The sequence below is a fragment of the Jaculus jaculus genome, chromosome X (assembly GCF_020740685.1).
Source record: "Jaculus jaculus isolate mJacJac1 chromosome X, mJacJac1.mat.Y.cur, whole genome shotgun sequence".
Taxonomy (NCBI): domain Eukaryota; kingdom Metazoa; phylum Chordata; class Mammalia; order Rodentia; family Dipodidae; genus Jaculus; species Jaculus jaculus.
The window spans coordinates 96,355,705-96,373,083 of record NC_059125.1 but is presented as its reverse complement, the minus strand read 5'-3'; the positions used below and the strand labels follow the sequence as shown (position 1 = coordinate 96,373,083).

At 39.2% G+C, this 17,379-nt stretch overlaps 2 protein-coding genes and 1 pseudogene across 4 annotated transcripts in view; 1 reads left to right on the top strand and 2 right to left on the bottom strand.

Annotated features, from left to right (window-relative positions):
* Gprasp1 (G protein-coupled receptor associated sorting protein 1) overlaps nt 1-10,781 on the bottom strand; it is a 69,498-nt gene extending 58,717 nt beyond the window's left edge. For 2 of the 3 annotated variants that reach the window (XM_045140044.1, XM_045140042.1), the window contains exons 1-2: nt 10,650-10,687; nt 8,680-8,771 (exon numbers count right to left, since the gene is read on the bottom strand). The gene's annotated coding sequence lies outside the window, so the exon portion shown is untranslated. Of the gene's footprint in view, nt 1-8,679; nt 8,772-10,649 lie in introns of all 3 variants that reach the window. The other variant, XM_004658973.2, reaches the window with a different exon arrangement.
* On the bottom strand, nt 6,485-8,681 carry Armcx5 (armadillo repeat containing X-linked 5). Its single transcript, XM_004658974.2, has one exon. It carries the CDS (start codon nt 8,510-8,512, stop codon nt 6,809-6,811), a length of 1,704 nt encoding a protein of 567 aa, XP_004659031.2. The 5' UTR covers nt 8,513-8,681; the 3' UTR covers nt 6,485-6,808.
* Nucleotides 10,782-14,789: 4,008 nt separating the features above from the next.
* LOC101615442 lies at nt 14,790-15,387 on the top strand (annotated as a pseudogene).
* The last annotated feature ends 1,992 nt before the right edge of the window (nt 15,388-17,379 follow it).

Below are 17,379 nucleotides of genomic sequence, written 5' to 3'. Positions count from 1 at the left end.
CAATAGCACGGTAAAGTAGATATAGAAGGAAGATACCCCAACATAATAACAGCCATTTATAACAATCTGATTATTAACATTAAATTCAAAGGGAAAATGCTAAAAGCTTTCTAAGATCTATAACAAGATTGAGGATGTTCACTTTTACCTCTTTATTCAGCATAGTGCTAGAAGTCCAAGCCAAATCCAAGCCAGAGCCATTAGAACAGAGAAACAAATGAATGGGCATTAAAACTAGAAAAGAAGGGGTTGGAGAGATGGGTCTGAGATTAAGGCACTGGCTTGCAAAGCCTAATAACCTGGGGTCAATTTCTGTTCCCACCTAAAGACAGATGCACAAACTGGCACATTCATCTGAAGTTCATCTGCATCAGCTAGAGGCCCTGGCACACCCTTCCTTCCTTCCTTCCTTCCTTCCTTCCTTCCTTCCTTCCTTCCTTCCTTCCTTCCTCCCCTCCCCTCCCCTCCCCTCCCCTCCTCTTTCTTTTTTTCTTCCTTCCTTCCTTCCTTCCTTCCTTCCTTCCTTCCTTCCTTCCTTCCTTCCTTTCCTTTCCTTTCCTTTCCTTTCCTTTCCTTTCCTTTCCTTTCCTTTCCTTTCCTTTCCTTTCCTCTCTCCCCTCCTCTCTCTCTCTGTCTCTGTTTGCAAATAAAAATAAATTATTTTTAAAAAAAAATACTGGAAAAGAAGTTAAATTGTCATTTTATGCAGATATATAAGCAAAAGCTCTGGGTAAAAAGCCCAATTATGAGAATGAATAAAGGCAATCAGTAAAGTGAAGAATACAAAATTAGCCTGCAAAATTTTTAGCCAATGGCAAATGACCTGAAGTAGAAATCAAGACAGTAACTCAAGGGCTGGGGAAATAACTCAGTGGCTAAAACACATGCTAAATGCGAACATGGGGACTAGAGTTCAGATAACCACCACCCACATAAATGCTGGAAGGGTGTAGCAGCCCACAGTATTCAGAAAGTGGAGAGGGAAATCCTAGAAACCACCACTCAAAACACACACATGCAAAATAAAGAAGGAAAAAGAAGGCGACAATTCCATTTATAATAGTGACAAAAATAAGATACTCAGAAATAGGTTAAACCAAACATGTCAAAGACATAAGAATTATAGACACTGATGAATGAAATTGAGTATGACACAAATGTATGGAAAGCCATTCTGTGTTGACAGATTAGAAGAATCAATGAAACAGGTAGATGAAAAAATGGAGAACTGACATTCTCTCTGGCCTCCACATATGTGCATGCACTAAAAACACATCACATCACACAGCACACTACACCCACCACACATATTCTACACAAACAAACACACATCCACATACACAAAAACACACATACTTCAATTCAATCCCTATTTAAAAGATAAAAAACTAAAAGCTTGATTACCTATTACCCATATGAAGCCAGATGCACAAGGTGTCACATGCACCTAGAGTTTATTTGTAATGGCTAGAGGCCCTGGCATGCCCATTTTCTATCTGCCTCTTTCTCTCTCACTCACTCTCTCTAAAATAAATAAATAATTAATTAAAAATAAATAAACTAATGACATTCTATACAGAACTACAAAATACACCATTAAAATTATTAAAATTTACATGGAACTAGAATAATTCCAAAGGAATCAAAGACACATTGCACAAAATAAGGAGGTGCTATGCTACCTGACTTCAAAGCATACAGGAAAGCATCAATAATGAAAAAAAAAAAAAAAAGCCATGAGATAGTACACAAAGAGCACTGGAAAAAAATGTTACATCTAGAAGTAAAGCTACACATCTAAAATCAACTGGTGTTCAAAAGTTAGTAAGAAAACACATCAGAAAAAAGACAACCTTTTTAATAAATGATGCTAGGAAGAAATTGAATTATCCTCAAGCAGAATAATCTCTTACCAATTACAAAACAAACTACTTCACCAATGATATAATGCAACTATAAATGGATTAAAGAATTAAATGTAAGATATAAAGCTGTGACACTGTTAGAAGAAAACAGAAAAGTTCTTCAGAACACTAGAATGGGCAAGACATTTTGGGACAAGATTCTATAAGCATAAGGAATAAAAGCAGAAACAGATGGATTGGAATTACATCAAAGCAAGAAGCTTCTGCACAGTAAAGTAAACAATCAGAATAAAGACACGGCCTACCAAATGACAGAAATATTCGCAATGTGCACATTTGACAAGGGGTTGATATCCAGAATATATTAAGAACCCCAAATATGCATTAGAAAAAATCCAATTACAATCAGCAATAGGACTGGAGAGATGGCTCGGCAGTTAAGGTGCTTGCGTGCAAAGACTAAGGACCCCCCAATACCACTTAAAACCAGATGATAAAGATGGCACTTGTGTCTGCAGTGTGTTTGCAGTGGCTAGAGGCCCTGGCATGCCCCCCCCCCCCGCTTTGCCTCTTTCTCTCTTGCAAATAGATAAATAAAATATTTTAATAATTTTAAAAAATTATTAAAGTGAGCAATAGACCTAAATAGTCCTTTATCAAAAGAAGATAAAGCTATACAGATAATCAAGAATTATTACCAAAAAAACTAAAGATGATACATTCTAAAGAAAAGAAATTCTTTTACATTATTCATAGGAATGTAAATTAGTATGGCCAATATGGAAACTAGTATTGAGGATCCTAAAAATTTAAAAATAGAACTATCATGATTTGGTATTCCCATTACTGGGTATACTTCCAATGAAAATGAAATCGCATAGTAAGGAGATATTTGCACTCCCATATTTAATGTAGCACTATTCATAGTAGTAAAGAAATGGAATCAACCAAAATAGCTAAACATTGATGAATGGATAAAGAACTTTTTTTTAAATTTTTTTTTAATTTATTTCTTTGAGAGCGACAGACACAGAAAGAAAGACAGATAGAGGGAGAGAGAGAGAATAGGCGCGCCAGGGCTTCCAGCCTCTGCAAACAAACTCCAGACGCGTGCACCCCCTTGTGCATCTGGCTAACGTGGGTCCTAGGGAGTCGAGCCTCGAACCAGGGTCCTTAGGCTTCACAGGCAAGCGCTTAACCGCTAAGCCATCTCTCCAGCCCTGGATAAAGAACTTTTGGTTCACATATAGAGTGAAATATTATTCAGCCACAGAAAGAATGAAGTTCTGTCATTTCTAACAACTTGGCTAAAACAAAGATTTTCATGTTAATTGAAATAAACTAGACATAGAAAGACAAATACTGTATCTTATGTGAAATCTAAAAAGGTTGAGTTGATAGAAGTTGAGAATGGAATGATTATTACAGACCAGAAAGAGTATAGGGAAAGGTTAATGAATGGTTACTAACTTTCAGTTAGCAGTAAGAAATTCTAGTGTGCTACAGTACAATGGAGTACCTATGGATAATAATAATGTATTTCAAACAGCTGGAAGAAAGGACTTTGAAAAAAAATTAGCACAAAGATAAGATAAATGTTTAAGGAAACCATTTAACATAAACCATTATGTTTACCTTGATTTCCAAAGGAAAAATGTATTCATGTACTGAAACAATGAATGTTACTAAATTAAAACATAAACTTATGGGTCTTTTGCTTTTTTTAAAAAAAAGCATCTAGAATTGGACAGATGGTTTAGCGGTTAAGACACATCCAGCAAAAGCCAAAGGACCCAGGTTTGATTCCCCAGTACCCACATAAAGTCAGATACACAAAGGGGCTAGAGGCCCTTGCATGCTCAGTTTCTCTCCCTCTTTCCCTCTATCTACCTTTCTCTCTCTCTCAAATAAGTAAATAAAGTATTTGAAAAAAAATCTAAGAAGTAGTGGAAAATACCAAGTATTCTCAAGTATGTGGATACACTGGAATGATTCCTTATTGCTGATAGGGATATAAAATGGTGTAGCCACTGTGGAAACAGCTTGGCAATTCCCCAAAAGCTAAACAGAATTATCATACAGCCCAGCAATTTCACTTCTAGGTATATACTAAAATGAACTGAAATTAGAGACTATAGCAGATACTTGTACTCCAATGTTCACTGCAGCATTAGCCACACAGTAGCCCAAAGGAGAAAAAAAAAATTTAAGTGCACATCAATAGTTGACAAATCAGAAGAAAATAGGAGATGATTTTGTCTCTCAAAACTAGGATCCAATGCAGGAAGACCAATTTCTTGCTTTGACATAAACTCATCCTTTCTTTAGCTGATGTTGAAAAATGCCATGGCCATCAACTGACTTAAGTTTGTACTCCACAGGACAGTTGAGACAGAATATTTCCAAAAGATTTGGTCCAGTTGCATTGTGAATACCTACAACATTGAGTGAAGTACTCACCGCTGGTATTGTAGGCTAGGGGAGATCTGTGGATTAAAAACAATTTACCAAGAACTTCAAAAAGCTTCTGAATTTTTTTATTTTATTTTTTATTTGAGAGTGACAGACACAGCGGGAAAGACAGATAGAGGGGGAGAGAGAGAATGGGCGCACCAGGGCTCCCAGCCTCTGCAAACGAACTCCAGACGCGTGTGCCCCCTTGTGCATCTGGCTAACGTGGGACCTGGGGAACCGAGCCTCGAACCGGGGTCCTTAGGCTTCACAGGCAAGCGCTTAACCGCTAAGCCATCTCTCCAGCCCAAGCTTCTGAATTTAAACTGCACATTGCCAGAAAAAACTACACTACTTTCCCCTTTCATAATATACAAGTAGGCCCACTGTTCTTCACTTTTATTACAGATATATGAGGACAGTTTCACAACTGACAGAAATTAAACAAGGCATAACTACTACTAAACCTGGAGGCAGGGACTGGAGAGATGTCTCAGCAGCTAAGGTGCTTGCCTAAAAAGCATAATGAGCAGGGTTCAATTCCCCAGTACCCATGTAAAACCAGATGCACAAAGTGGTAGACGCATCTGGAATTCATTTGCAGTGGCTGGAGGCCCTAGTGCTTCCATATTCATACATTCTCATTCTCTCTCTCTCTCTCTCTCTCTCTCTCTCTCTCTCTCTTATTTATGAGAGAAAGAGGAAGAGAGAGAGAGACAGAGAGACACAGAGAGGGAGAGAATGGGCATCCCAGGGCCTTCAGCTGCTGCAAACAAACTCCAGATGCATGTGCCACCTTGTTTATCTGGCTTACATGGGTCCTGGGGAATCAAACTAAAGGCATATTTCACCATATTGAAATTTGCTTTTAGTTTAAACCTTCACCCAAATACATGAAAAATTAACAGGGAAGTAGGTCAAGAGAAAGATCAACATTTCTACAAGTATCCTAATATCTATCATTCCCAACTCTGGGCAGTAACTTGAAAGAGAATAATAGCAAAGAACGTTGGGAGTAGAAGAGACAGAGGTGATCCCAGATCCCAATCTATACTGTTATTCTATGCCACACACAGCTGCACAGGTGCTAGCTTTTGTTAAGTGCAAACAAGAAAACATGAGATAGAATAAACAATATGGTTTTAAACCAGTACACCAAAAGTACGTAGGATAGTGAACTGAGGGTAATTAACTTCTTTCCAGCTGTATACTCCTAAAGGACTTTGGTATTCTGTGGTTGTGTTATACATGTAGCAATGTTCTAACCATGAATGACACAAACAAGGACTGCTATTAAAAATAGGTATGCATCACCATGTCTAAATCAGAGAAAATGTGATGAGAACCAATAGTTAACAAGTTAGAACAAATGTTATTAGATTATTTGCTGTAGATGGTCTTTGGGCCCTCCTCTGAGGCCCTAGATTGAAAGGGGAAAAAATCTCATAGGAGGGCTGGAGAAATGGTTTAGTGGTTAAGTGCTTGCCTGTGGAGCCTAAGGACCCCGGTTCAAGGCTCGATTCCCTAGGACCCACGTTAGCCAGATGCATAAGAGGGCACATGCGTCTGGAGTTCGTTTGCAGTGGCTGGAGGCCCTGGTGTGCCCATTCTCTCTCTCTCTCTATCTGCCTCTTTCTCTCTCTGTCTCTATCAAATAAAATAAATAAAAAGTTAACAAAAAAAAATCTCATAGGAAGCAGTAAATCTGTTATCTCTGGTAAGGAAGTAAGTCAATGAGGGCACAGTGGGGCTAGGATCCTTTGGAACCACACTTCTCAGTAGTCCTTGGCTTAACTGAATGGAGGTGGAAACCAGAAACAATCTTGGTGTTAAAAAGCTTCATAGCATTCTAATAACATATCCTATTTGAAAGGCTAAGCACAAGATCTTGGATTCACACTATAATGAAAGCATCTGTGTGCCCTTCTGTCATCATTCACTTCCCACTTGCACTTCATTCCAAACTTAAAGCCCTTTCAGCTAGAATCAACAGGCAGCTTGTAGTCTTGTGTTCTTCAATATAGAATAATTCTTTTGAACATGTTGAACCTAAATGATCTGCCAATATGAACCTGTTTGTTTGCCCCATATGTCATAGATAAACCAGCATGCCATCATTACTTATCTCTCTGACTAGATTTCAACTGAAGAACTAGGACAATGTTATCACCAGTTTTAGTATGCAACTTTATTAAAAGACATGTAAATAAAATATGAAACTACATTTATATTAATGTGAAGCACAGAAATATAGCTTATCCAGCATAAAGAGGTTCATTGTCATGTTCATTACAGGAATATTAAAATACTTTAATTTATATTATATATAGCACAATAAAAAGCAACAAATGTTAAGCTCTCAAGATGATGGGCATCCATAAAATTGTCTCCTTTAATCAACAGAGTCTAAGTGCCAAACATTTACTTAATATTCACTGGATTCATATTACAAGCACAAAAAAGTTCAAGGCTTTGTGAAAAGATATAGTTATTTAAAGTTTGAGTATTAATCGTATAACTTTCTCTTTCACTTCAGGGTCACTGTGCTCTGCTAAGTCTTGGAGTTTCTGACCAAACTCTTTTGCTTCATGAAATATGGAAATAAGTTCATATTTAGTGAACTTTTCCTTGGTAAACAGTTTTGTCCTTTTTTTGAAGTGGAAATTTATATTCTCAAATATTTCAATGACATTAAAAATATTAGCCTTTGACTCATTCTTGTTGAAGAGTACAACCAATGATGATAGTACTTCAGCACTGATCAGTTTTCTTATATTGCTTTGATTTTTTGACAAGTACAAAAATACTTTCAAAACATAAAACTTGGTTTTGACACTTCCTTTGTTTATCAATGTGAGGAAATCTGGAATGTAACTGGCAATAATGTGGTGAGTCTCAAATTTTACACTCAGGTTCTCTAATAATTGTAGTTCAGTCATTTGCACAGGAGCGTTCAAAGAATAAGAGAATATGTTCTTACAAATTTGATGTATATATGCTTCATTCTCTTTTAGATCTTGAGAAGAATCAGAGCTATTATTTACTGTACTTAAAGTTTTAGTGTGATTTATACCATTGGGATCATTGACTAAGTTTTCAATCATGACAGTAATACCAACATCATGAATTATATCTTGAGTAAATGGATAAGCAGGACTGATGCCCATTACCATTGTAGCTATTTCATGAATGAAAGGATCTTTAGTTAACTTAAGTAAGGCAACAAGTTTATCAAATTCTTTAGGCTCTAAACTAAAGCCACGTGATTTACAGCGGCAGGCCCTTGGATTAGGCCCATACTTTTCTCTTTGCATAATTTGGTTTTTTATCTCAGCTAAAGTCTGAAAGTAAGGTCCATCGTAAGATGGAATCTTTGTCAGAGGCCGAATTCCAAGGGGGGTTTCAATTAAGGTTGCAACCAGGGTCCAATTCCCATCTGGAGGCAAGGATTGTTCCCCTCCCTCAATTGGCACTAGAACAATATACCTGGCCCTTGCCCAAGCTGTTGCTTTTTGTTTTAAAGTAAATTTGCATTTGTGTGAGAGCTTGGGCTTTTCCTGAATCTTAGGTGGAGGCTTATAAATCTGAGGAGGAGTTTCTTCTTTAGGCCAAAACCAGGAACCTACACTGGGCTCTTCTCCAGTCCAAAACCAGGAGCACACATTTTCTTCATCCTCATCAGTGGATTTAATGACACTAGTAGTTTTGTCCCCAACCCTGGACTTGATGGTAGCCACTTCCTTTATTTCAGAGCTACAACCAATATTAGCCTTATCATTAGCCTTGGCACAAGACCTGATATATATCTCACTGCCACTGCCACCTTTGACTTTAGACTTGGTTAAAGTGATGACCCTAGACACAGGCATGGACTCTGACTTGGTTTTGGATAATATACCAGGTTCTGTCAGGAGTTCTGCTTTAGTCTGAACTATGACTCTATTAGTCATATCTTCTCTTTGGCTCATTTCCCATGTTATAGCCACAGGCTCACTGCAAATCACTATCTGTGTCCTGGTCATTGCTATATCTCCACTCTTTGCATGGTTCACTAATTCTGCTTTTGGTTCATCCTCAATCACTGCCTTGGTCTGAGACTTAGTCTTTACTATAGCATTGGCAATGTCACTGGTTCCAGGTTTTAGGGCACCCCCAGTCTCTTCTCTAGGACTTGCCCTAGCTGTAGAGGCATTCATAGTTCAAGTTAAAGGCAAGGCCAAATTATATACTCCTATCTTTATCTCAGCCTTCAGTGAAGGTCTGTTCCAAGTTGATGTTTTCATACAAAGTCCAGTAGTCACTCAACTCCCTTTCCAACTACAGATTCTCCCAACGATATGGATAACATGCTGAGGAAGCTCACTCAAGGTAAAGAAGAATGGCTGTGCCTGTCTCTGTGGAAGGTGGTGATCTTCAGCCACTCCAAGGCCACCAGTTCTGCCACTGAAGTTGGACCTGGAGTGGAGGAAGGAAATGGGACTTTAAGTCTCTTCCAATTTTTTTTTCTCTTCATGTTGCTTAGCACAAAGAGACAGGAAAGTATGGAAATTCATTGCTATGTAGAAGTAGATAACTACGAAACTATCTTTCACCCCCTGCCTTTTATACCTCTAAGTACTGGTTGTTGCTACCAGTCTCCTTGTCTGACACTAACAAGATCAGGAAGTGTGGAAAAACTAAGAAGCTTGTGACAGGCTGAGGAATTCCTAGATTGGCTCCTCACCCTGATGGATCCAATGAAATCACTTCTATTTCATCCTACAGGTCAACCCAGGTAATATCCACATTTACTCCAACCTGTATTGATCTGATTTTCTCTTCCATTTTTTATTCTAATGTTGACAAGACCTATAGCAGGCACATTAACAGATCTATGAATAAATAAAGAGAAAGATATAGAAACTGACCTCTAGGTAGACAGATTTTTGTACCTGGCCCCTATTCTTACCTTTCCATACATTTTGTCTAGGTTTTCAGTACTAGTTCCTCATGGTTCCCTCCTCCTATTGCTCAACTTCAGAGTTGCCCCTCCTCCCTGACTTACGGTCCACCATTTTCCTCTGCAGTGATTGCTCTGATATTTTTCTAGTTCAAAATTACATCACAATAAAGGATTAGAGCAGGACTAGCACGAGTAGGAAAAGGGGGTCTTTTATTCTGTATTTCCAAACTATAGCAAGACTTTTCAGTAAATCAGCAAGAAACCGGGCAGGGGTCATTGAAAATCTGACAAAGCAGAAAAGATGTAATTTTCTAGACTCAGTCACCCCTTTCTGTGTACCCTCACATTAACCTTAGATATAATTTTCTCTTCGTTATTCCCTAGCTTCAAGCTGGGTTATTTTACAGACCTTCACAGTAACAGACAACTATACAAACACAGGAACAGACCTATCCACAGAGATTCACAGGTGACATAACATGGATAATTAGTTTTTGTGTAAACAACACCTAGTGCACATATGGTTTTTGGACCCAGGTGCCTGTTTGCCAGAAAATTTTCTAATTCACTTAATTCCCCAACTCAGAAATCTCCAAGCTCCTCTGATTGGTGCTCAAAGTATGATAATTTCCATGCAGAGGCAATTAAGACATCCCTGAAAGGTAGCACTGTTGTTAGTAGGGATGAAATACAAGGACATTCCAGGGAAGCTAAGAAAACAGTTAAAATATTTCCAAATTCCTTACAGGTTTTAGAATTCTCTTCCATCCCCCAAAGACTATCTTTTTTTTTTTTTTTGCGCTGTGGAAGTAAAGGATGATATATCTGAAAAGCTGGCAAAGAGAAGATCTGAAGATTTCCCTAGTTCCCTACATGGTCTGATCTTGGAGCTGTACCCACTACAAAAACGAGGTCAATTTTCTTTATCTTCTCCCTCTCTCTTTGAGATCTGCTGCCACCTACAGGTACTTATAGGAACGAAGAATAATACAAACTTGGGTACACATTTACACGTATAAAATGCATGATAGCCAAAATTCAAATGAAAACACAGTGAGCGATATGTGATTATTAATGATTAGACCAGTAACTAGAACACAAAAAAATTTTCGAATCAAAGATCTGGATTATCACACATTAACAATCTCCTTTTATGTTCTTTCCCTCATCCTCTGAAGAAAGAAAGTGGAGAGCGAGAAAGGGGAGGAAAGCGAGCGAGCTAGCGAGAAATTAGAGAGCGAGAGAGAGGCGAGGGAGAGAGAGAGAGTGAGAGTATGAATCATTTTATCATCCCTTAGTTCCTCACTCCTCTGGCCGCCGCCTATTAAGATACCAATAGATTTCGGAAACCCCATCACAGCCCCTAGCAATGCCCCCGCCTTTTCACTGACCTGTTCAGCTTGGATCAGAAGCCGTTTTCTCATTTCCTTGTCCGAAGAGGTGCTGTGCCATACAGAAGGGGATACAGGCAGTGAGACGCAGGGAGCCAAGATAATGGCGACGAATGTGTTTGGGGGTTGGTCGGAACTTGGAATTTACAAAATGCTTGCTTTACCAGATAAAGGGTTGTGATTATCAAACTACCCTCTTTTTGGTACTCTCTTCTCTTTCCCGTTCCCAGGGCTCCTTAGTAACAAGCACGCAGTGACCCAGCGACATCTAGCTCCATTTTCCTCCGCATACGGGACTCAGCCACAGCCACGGGAGGAGGTAGTGTGTAGTTTAAGATCCGGCTTAGGGAAGCGGAGTGATACCAAGCTTTGCCTAGTGCCACTTCCACCTATGTCGGCGGGCTTCTTTCTACACGTTACGTAGATGTCTTATTGTGACCTAGGTAAATCAGCGTAGACTAGAGAGGAGAGCACAATATCAAATGCCTGGGCATTACTTTTCCTCCTTGAGGAATTTACCTCTGCAAGCCTACCGTTTCTTTCCGAATTAAAATGCAAACAGCTTTCTCACTGTCCAGAAATGAGCGGTCTGAAAGGGCGGACGGATATCACAGTGTCTAACGTGACTAGCGCTACAAGATTTTTCTAAGCTCCGTAGCTGTCCAAAATGGGCGGATTAGAGGTGGAGAATAAGTCAGCAACTTTGGGCGAGAGATACCTTAATATCCCAATGTACTTCAACAAATTCTAAAACGTTCCCTCTCGGACAGAAACCTTTTTAGTGATATTTCTCAGAGCACTTCATTTTCTACGTGAAATATACGGGGTAGCAGAAAGCTCCTCTGACCTGACAGATCAATTTCAAACTCCTCCCCTTGTTCTTTTATCATTACGTATTTCGTCCTTACTGCCCAGCATATCTCTTGTAGTGAAATGTATTCGGTAACAAGATGTAAGAAAAGCAGCAATATAGAGAAACAGTATCAAAATGTCTCTAGGTGGAGTGCATCTCTCCTAAATACCCAAATGGCCTGAATTTGAATTTAGGCACCTGAGAAACAGCTATGATGTCATGGAAGAGGATGAATATCAAAATATCTTTATACCCATGAACCAACTCCAATCCTCACTCTGGATCCCTTCCAGACCCCACCACCATGTTTCTTGCCCACAAAATTTGTTACTGTAAGAGCTATTATGTTTTGAATTGAAAACCTTATATTTATATCACCTATTCAAAAATGAGAATTAAAATAAGCCTTAGAATCAGAAAGTATTTCAAACATTTAGACTATGTTTTTTTTTTTTAAGCTACAATTCATTCAGTTCTACACACGTTAAACACTTAACTTTGGCCACAATGTTAGTACAATACGGTGAAAGAGGAGCTTTTGCTGGTTTAGGGATGTTTCTAATTCTTAAATTGCATTAATGAAGATAGTCTACCCTCCATATTTGAAAGGCAGGTTTCTGAGAGTCTCTTAATCATTCATTCCTCTTGAATGATTCACAATCTAGTTTACGAGATAACCTGCTAAAATTACTGCTATTACTACAAAAGATAATTTTGCTTTCCACTCAGAGCACCATATTTAAAAAATATTCATGTGTGATATAAAACATCTGTCTTGATACTCACAAAACATTTAATGAAAAGAGAGGTTAGCCATTCAAAATAAAGATTTTAAGAAAAAAAAAAAAAACAACTTTGTTTCTTAGGTACCTACTTGTTTCGGGGATGTTCCAGATTTTTTCCTTTTCCACTTAGTGATAAAAGAATATTAAAACAGGTCTCCTGTGACCAGACTCTTGACTGAATTTATATGTTGCTTTAAGAATGTTCTGTCTTCCAGGGCTGGAGAGATGGCTTAGCAGTTAAGGTGCTAACCTGCAAAGCCTAAGGACACATACATGTTCGACTCTCTAGATTCCACATGCACAAAGGTGAGGTAAGGGCAAGGTCGCACATGCCCACTAGGTGGTGCAAAAGTCTGCAATTTGATTGCAGTGGCTGAGGCTCTGGCTTGCTTGCCAATTCTCTCTCTCTCTCTTTCTCTCTCTCTCTCTCTCTCTCTCTCTCTCTCTCTCTCTCTATCTCTCTCACTTGCTCGCTTTCTCTATTTTTTTAAAAAGAATGTTCCACCTTTCAAAGAAAATTAAATTTCTTTCCTATTGTTTTGAAGTTGCTGAAAATGACTGCATTTTCATCATCCTAGAAAAAGTGATTTTAAGAAAATGAAAGGAACCCAAAGGACTCTACATTATACCACAGAGATTCTTGCACATCTATGTTCATTGATGTTCTGTTCACAATATCCAGGAAATGGAATCAACATAAATGCCCATCATCTGATTACTGGATAATGAAAATGTGATGTGTGTGTGTGTGTAGAATAATAGATAGATAGATAGATAGATAGATAGATAGATAGATAGATAGATAGATAGATAGTAGTTTTACTCCACTATAAAGAAAAATGAAGTTATAAAATTTACAGATAAATGGGTAGAATCAGAAAAATATGTATGTACTGAGATAACCAAAACCCAGAAAGACAAAAATCTCATGTTCTCTCTCATATGTGGATCCTTTTAATGTTTGAATGTATGTAAATAAGATGTGAAACTGAGTATGGAGTGATTGGAGATAGGAGACCATGAGAGGTGAACAAGAAGTGATGGAGAGGTGAATCAGTGATTAAAGGTGCTTTCTTGGAAGCCTAATTGCCTGAGTTCAATTCAGTTCACATATAAAGTCAGCTTCACAAAGCTTAGTGTGTGTCTAGAGTTCCATATGCAATGGCAGGAGGCCCTAAAGTGCCCATTCTCTGTCTCTCTCAAATAAGTAAATAAAAATAAATTATTTTTTTAAGTGATGAGTAGCGGGGAAAGGACAAAAGCAGAAATGAGGTTCAGTTTTCGGGAAGACACAAAGGAGAAGGGGAAAGGAAATTTTTTAAAGTTGTTCGAAAAATATCTTACTCTCCGTTGGAGAATCTGCTTCTCTTTTTCAGATTGATGTAGATCCTAAGAAGAGAGCCACCCATCACACCTCAAAAGGACCCCGGCTGAAACTAAGAAAAATTGGCGAAACAAGCAAGGGTGCTGCTTTCCTGATGAACCGGATACCAGCACAAGGGGGAAGGAGATCAACACAGAGAAAATTCAACTCCTACCAAATTAGAGAACCAGTGCCCCAGAATCCCCCAATACCGTACCACTGAAGCAGACCAAAAATGAACCCAACATGGCTCAGGGAAATTTTGCAGAAGAGGGGGCAGAAAGAATGTCAGAGCCACATGTTGGGTCATGATATGCAGAGACATTTATCTTACCCATAACTGTGGGCTCACTCCACAATGAAATATATAATATAATCTAAAGAAAAGCAAAAATTATCAGAAATGATTGATGCAGAACATAAAGATAGGAAAAATTATGGGGACATGGGTAGGGAAAGGAGCATCCGAATTTGAGTCCCATTGAAGCAAGGTGAAAATCAGAAATTCCAGCATAATTAACATTTACTGTGGAGGTCACTGACATAGGGAATGTTAAAAATGTACTTATAGTGCTGGAGAGATGGCTCAGCAGTTAAGGCACTTGCCTACAAAGCCTAATGACCCCACTTTGATTCCCCAGTAACCACATAAAGCCAGATGCACAAAGTGTCTCCTACATTTGGAGTTCATCTGCAGTGGCTAAGGACACTGGTGTGCTCATTCTCTCCCCCCCCACCTACCTCTCCCCCCCCACCTATCTCTCTCTCCCTCTCTCTCTCTCTCTCTCTCTCTCTCTCTCTCTCTCTCTCTCTCTCTCTGTTTCTCTCCCTGCTGGCCATGTTATTGCATTGCCTTTAATCCCAGCACTTAGGATGCTGCAGTAGGAGGACTACTGTCCATTTGAGGCTAGTCTGAGACTACATAGTGAATTCCAGTTCAGCCTGGGAACAGTGAGACCCAACCTTGAAAAACCAGGAAAAAAAAATGTATGTATGGGTAATAGTCATCCAGGCCCATGGTGGCTAAATATTCAAGGCCTCCTTCCTCCATGCCCTCGCTGTGGTTGGGGGCTCAGCAGAGTACAGTGAAGGCCCAGCCCAGTCAATTTGTGGACACAAATGGATGTGGTGCCTTGGCCATGGATGCCCTGGAGGACGAGAGTTTCATGCTGTCTTTCTCTACCTCTGATGCAGAATTTGATGCTGTGGTTGGATGTTTAGAGGACATTATCAGGAGTTCCTGCTACTGCAAAGTAATTCATCAACCAAGAATTTGAAGACACAGAAGAAAATAAACTCACCTACATGCCCATCTTTAATGAATACATTTTCCTGGTTGAGAAATATATCAAGGAGTGTACATCGGGATTCAACATGGCAGCTTTCACCTCAGCACTTTAGCATCATAAAGTTGAAGTGGTTGGTGACATTTTTGACATGCTGCTCACATTCACGGATTTTATAGGTGTTAAGGAAATGTTTCTGAACTACAGAGCAATAATGGAAGAGCATGGAGTGGATTTAAACAGTGGCCTGGCAGTGACATCCTTGTATAAGTCATCTTCTATAGCAGGTTCCCAGAACAACCTGTGGCCCTATGTTTCACCTCCAGGCAACAGGTGGGATCATTCTGCTATTAATAGCTCAGCAGGTTTAGAGACTTGGGCTCATGACAGAAGAAGATATATTTTGGAAAGACCAAGTGTGCCACAGCCCTTCATTCACATGAAGTATTGATAGGTCACCAACACCATGACTGACCCTCCTCACCCTTTCCTCCTGAAACACCTCACATTCAGTAACCTTAGCTTCCTGTGTAGGCACCTCTCCCAGGGTTTTTGAGTCAGACTCCTCTGAAGCAGGCCCATGTTGGCCATTTCATCTGGGGGCCCTTTCCCTTTGAACATGTTGATATGTCAGTGGAATAGGGGTAGGAGAAGAAGACAAGAAATGACAATTGGAGGGGATTATGATCAAATTACAGTATAGTCACGTATTAAAAATTCTCGATAAAATCAATTTCCTCATACCCACATAAAGCCAGATGCACAAAGCTAGTGCATTTGCAGCAGCTGGAGGCCCTGATGCTCACCATCTCTTTGTCTCTCTCCTTGCAAATGAATAAATGTATTTTTTTAAAGTTTTTTAAATGCTAAAATAGTAATAAACCAGACTTAAAATCTAAATATATATAACCTTGACTTCAGGTAGGGCTTCACTCCTGTCCAAATATTTTCTAGCAATCTTACAATTAACTTTGTTTATAGTGAAGGTATTCTAACTTCTCACATCCCTATGACCTAAAGTTTGATCTTATCCATCAAAATCCTGTCTGGCATACCTCAAGAAATACCTTGTGATCCCATTTAAATTCCTTTGCTACTCACTGAAGATCATAATTTCAAGTCACCCAAATCTTATATATATATAAGTATTAAAAAGCAACTGTCCTTTGAAAAGCCCACACTCACTATGGTGATTTGAATCACACATGCCCCATGAGCTCATCTGTTTTGAATGCTACTTCCCCAGCTAGTGGCAATTTGGGAGATAAAGTATTGCTGGAGGAAGTTCATGGGGACAGACTTTGGGGTGTTATTCCTAGTTTACCCTTGCCAAAATTTTTCCTCCTATCAGCTGGTTTTGGCCAGATGTTTTGTCTCAGCAACATAAAGATAACGGCAACACCCACATTCTTGCATCTGCATTACATCTTGAGCATCTCTTTCTCTTAACCCTCATGCTTAGAAGCTATATATTAAAACTTCTTTTAACAAAGGGGTACTCTACTTCTTACAACTTGTCCTAAAATTCTGTGCTGTGTTGAAGTCAGGAATCCAGTTTAACCTAAGCACCATGCAGGTACTAATTAGTGTGATACTACTTGCACAGCACCTTTGAGAAGGGCGGTAGATGGGAGGTGGGTTGAAGACAGAACCATGGGGAGAGCTGTACAAGGCCCAACTGACATCAGCCAATATTAAAATCATAAAATAGATAAAAGTATGGGCTATGAAAATCTTTAAATGTTTAAGAACAAGAACTAAAGGGGATGGAGAGATGGCATAGCTGTTAATGCTCTTGCCAGTGAAGCCTAAGGATCCATGTTTGATCTCTCTCCAGATCGCACATAAGACAAGCACAAAGGTGATGCAAGCACAAGGTTGTATATGTGCACTAGAGTTCAATAACAGTGGCTGAGGCCCTGGCACACCAGTTCTCTCTCTCTCTAAAAAAATGAACAAGAAGTAAAATATGTGACCCCTCACCTTACTTCCCTCCTCCACAGCCCTACTAGGCAGGAGGCATCTCTGTATACCAGGTGACATGTATGTTTGGATAGGCCTCCAGATAGAGAATCTGACAGTCACAGTCTCCAAAGGTCCATCATTGGAAGCAGCCTACGCCCTTTGTCAGGAGAATTTATTTACAAAGTAAACATGGAAATAAGCCTGATGGATCTGCATAAACACAGCAAGGGGAGAATGGGGTAGGAGTGGAGCCTTTCAGAGCTAGTTTTGCTGGCTCATAAAGAAGAGCAATCCAGTATACAACACGTAATTTCACTCTTTATTCTGAAAATAAACTGGCACTTTCAGAAGAAAAACACAAGAAGCAATTGGCCCTGGGGTGGGATATTTTATTTAGCCTACAAGTTAACTTTGACTTCTTGGTTAATCAGGCTTCTCATTCCAGTAATGGGTAAGACTCAGAAATTAACATAATAAA

Excerpts from the sequence above, each read along its gene's own strand:
- Armcx5 (XM_004658974.2), bottom strand. The coding sequence starts at position 8,512 with ATGAATGCCTCTACAGCTAGGGCAAGTCCTAGAGAAGAGACTGGGGGT.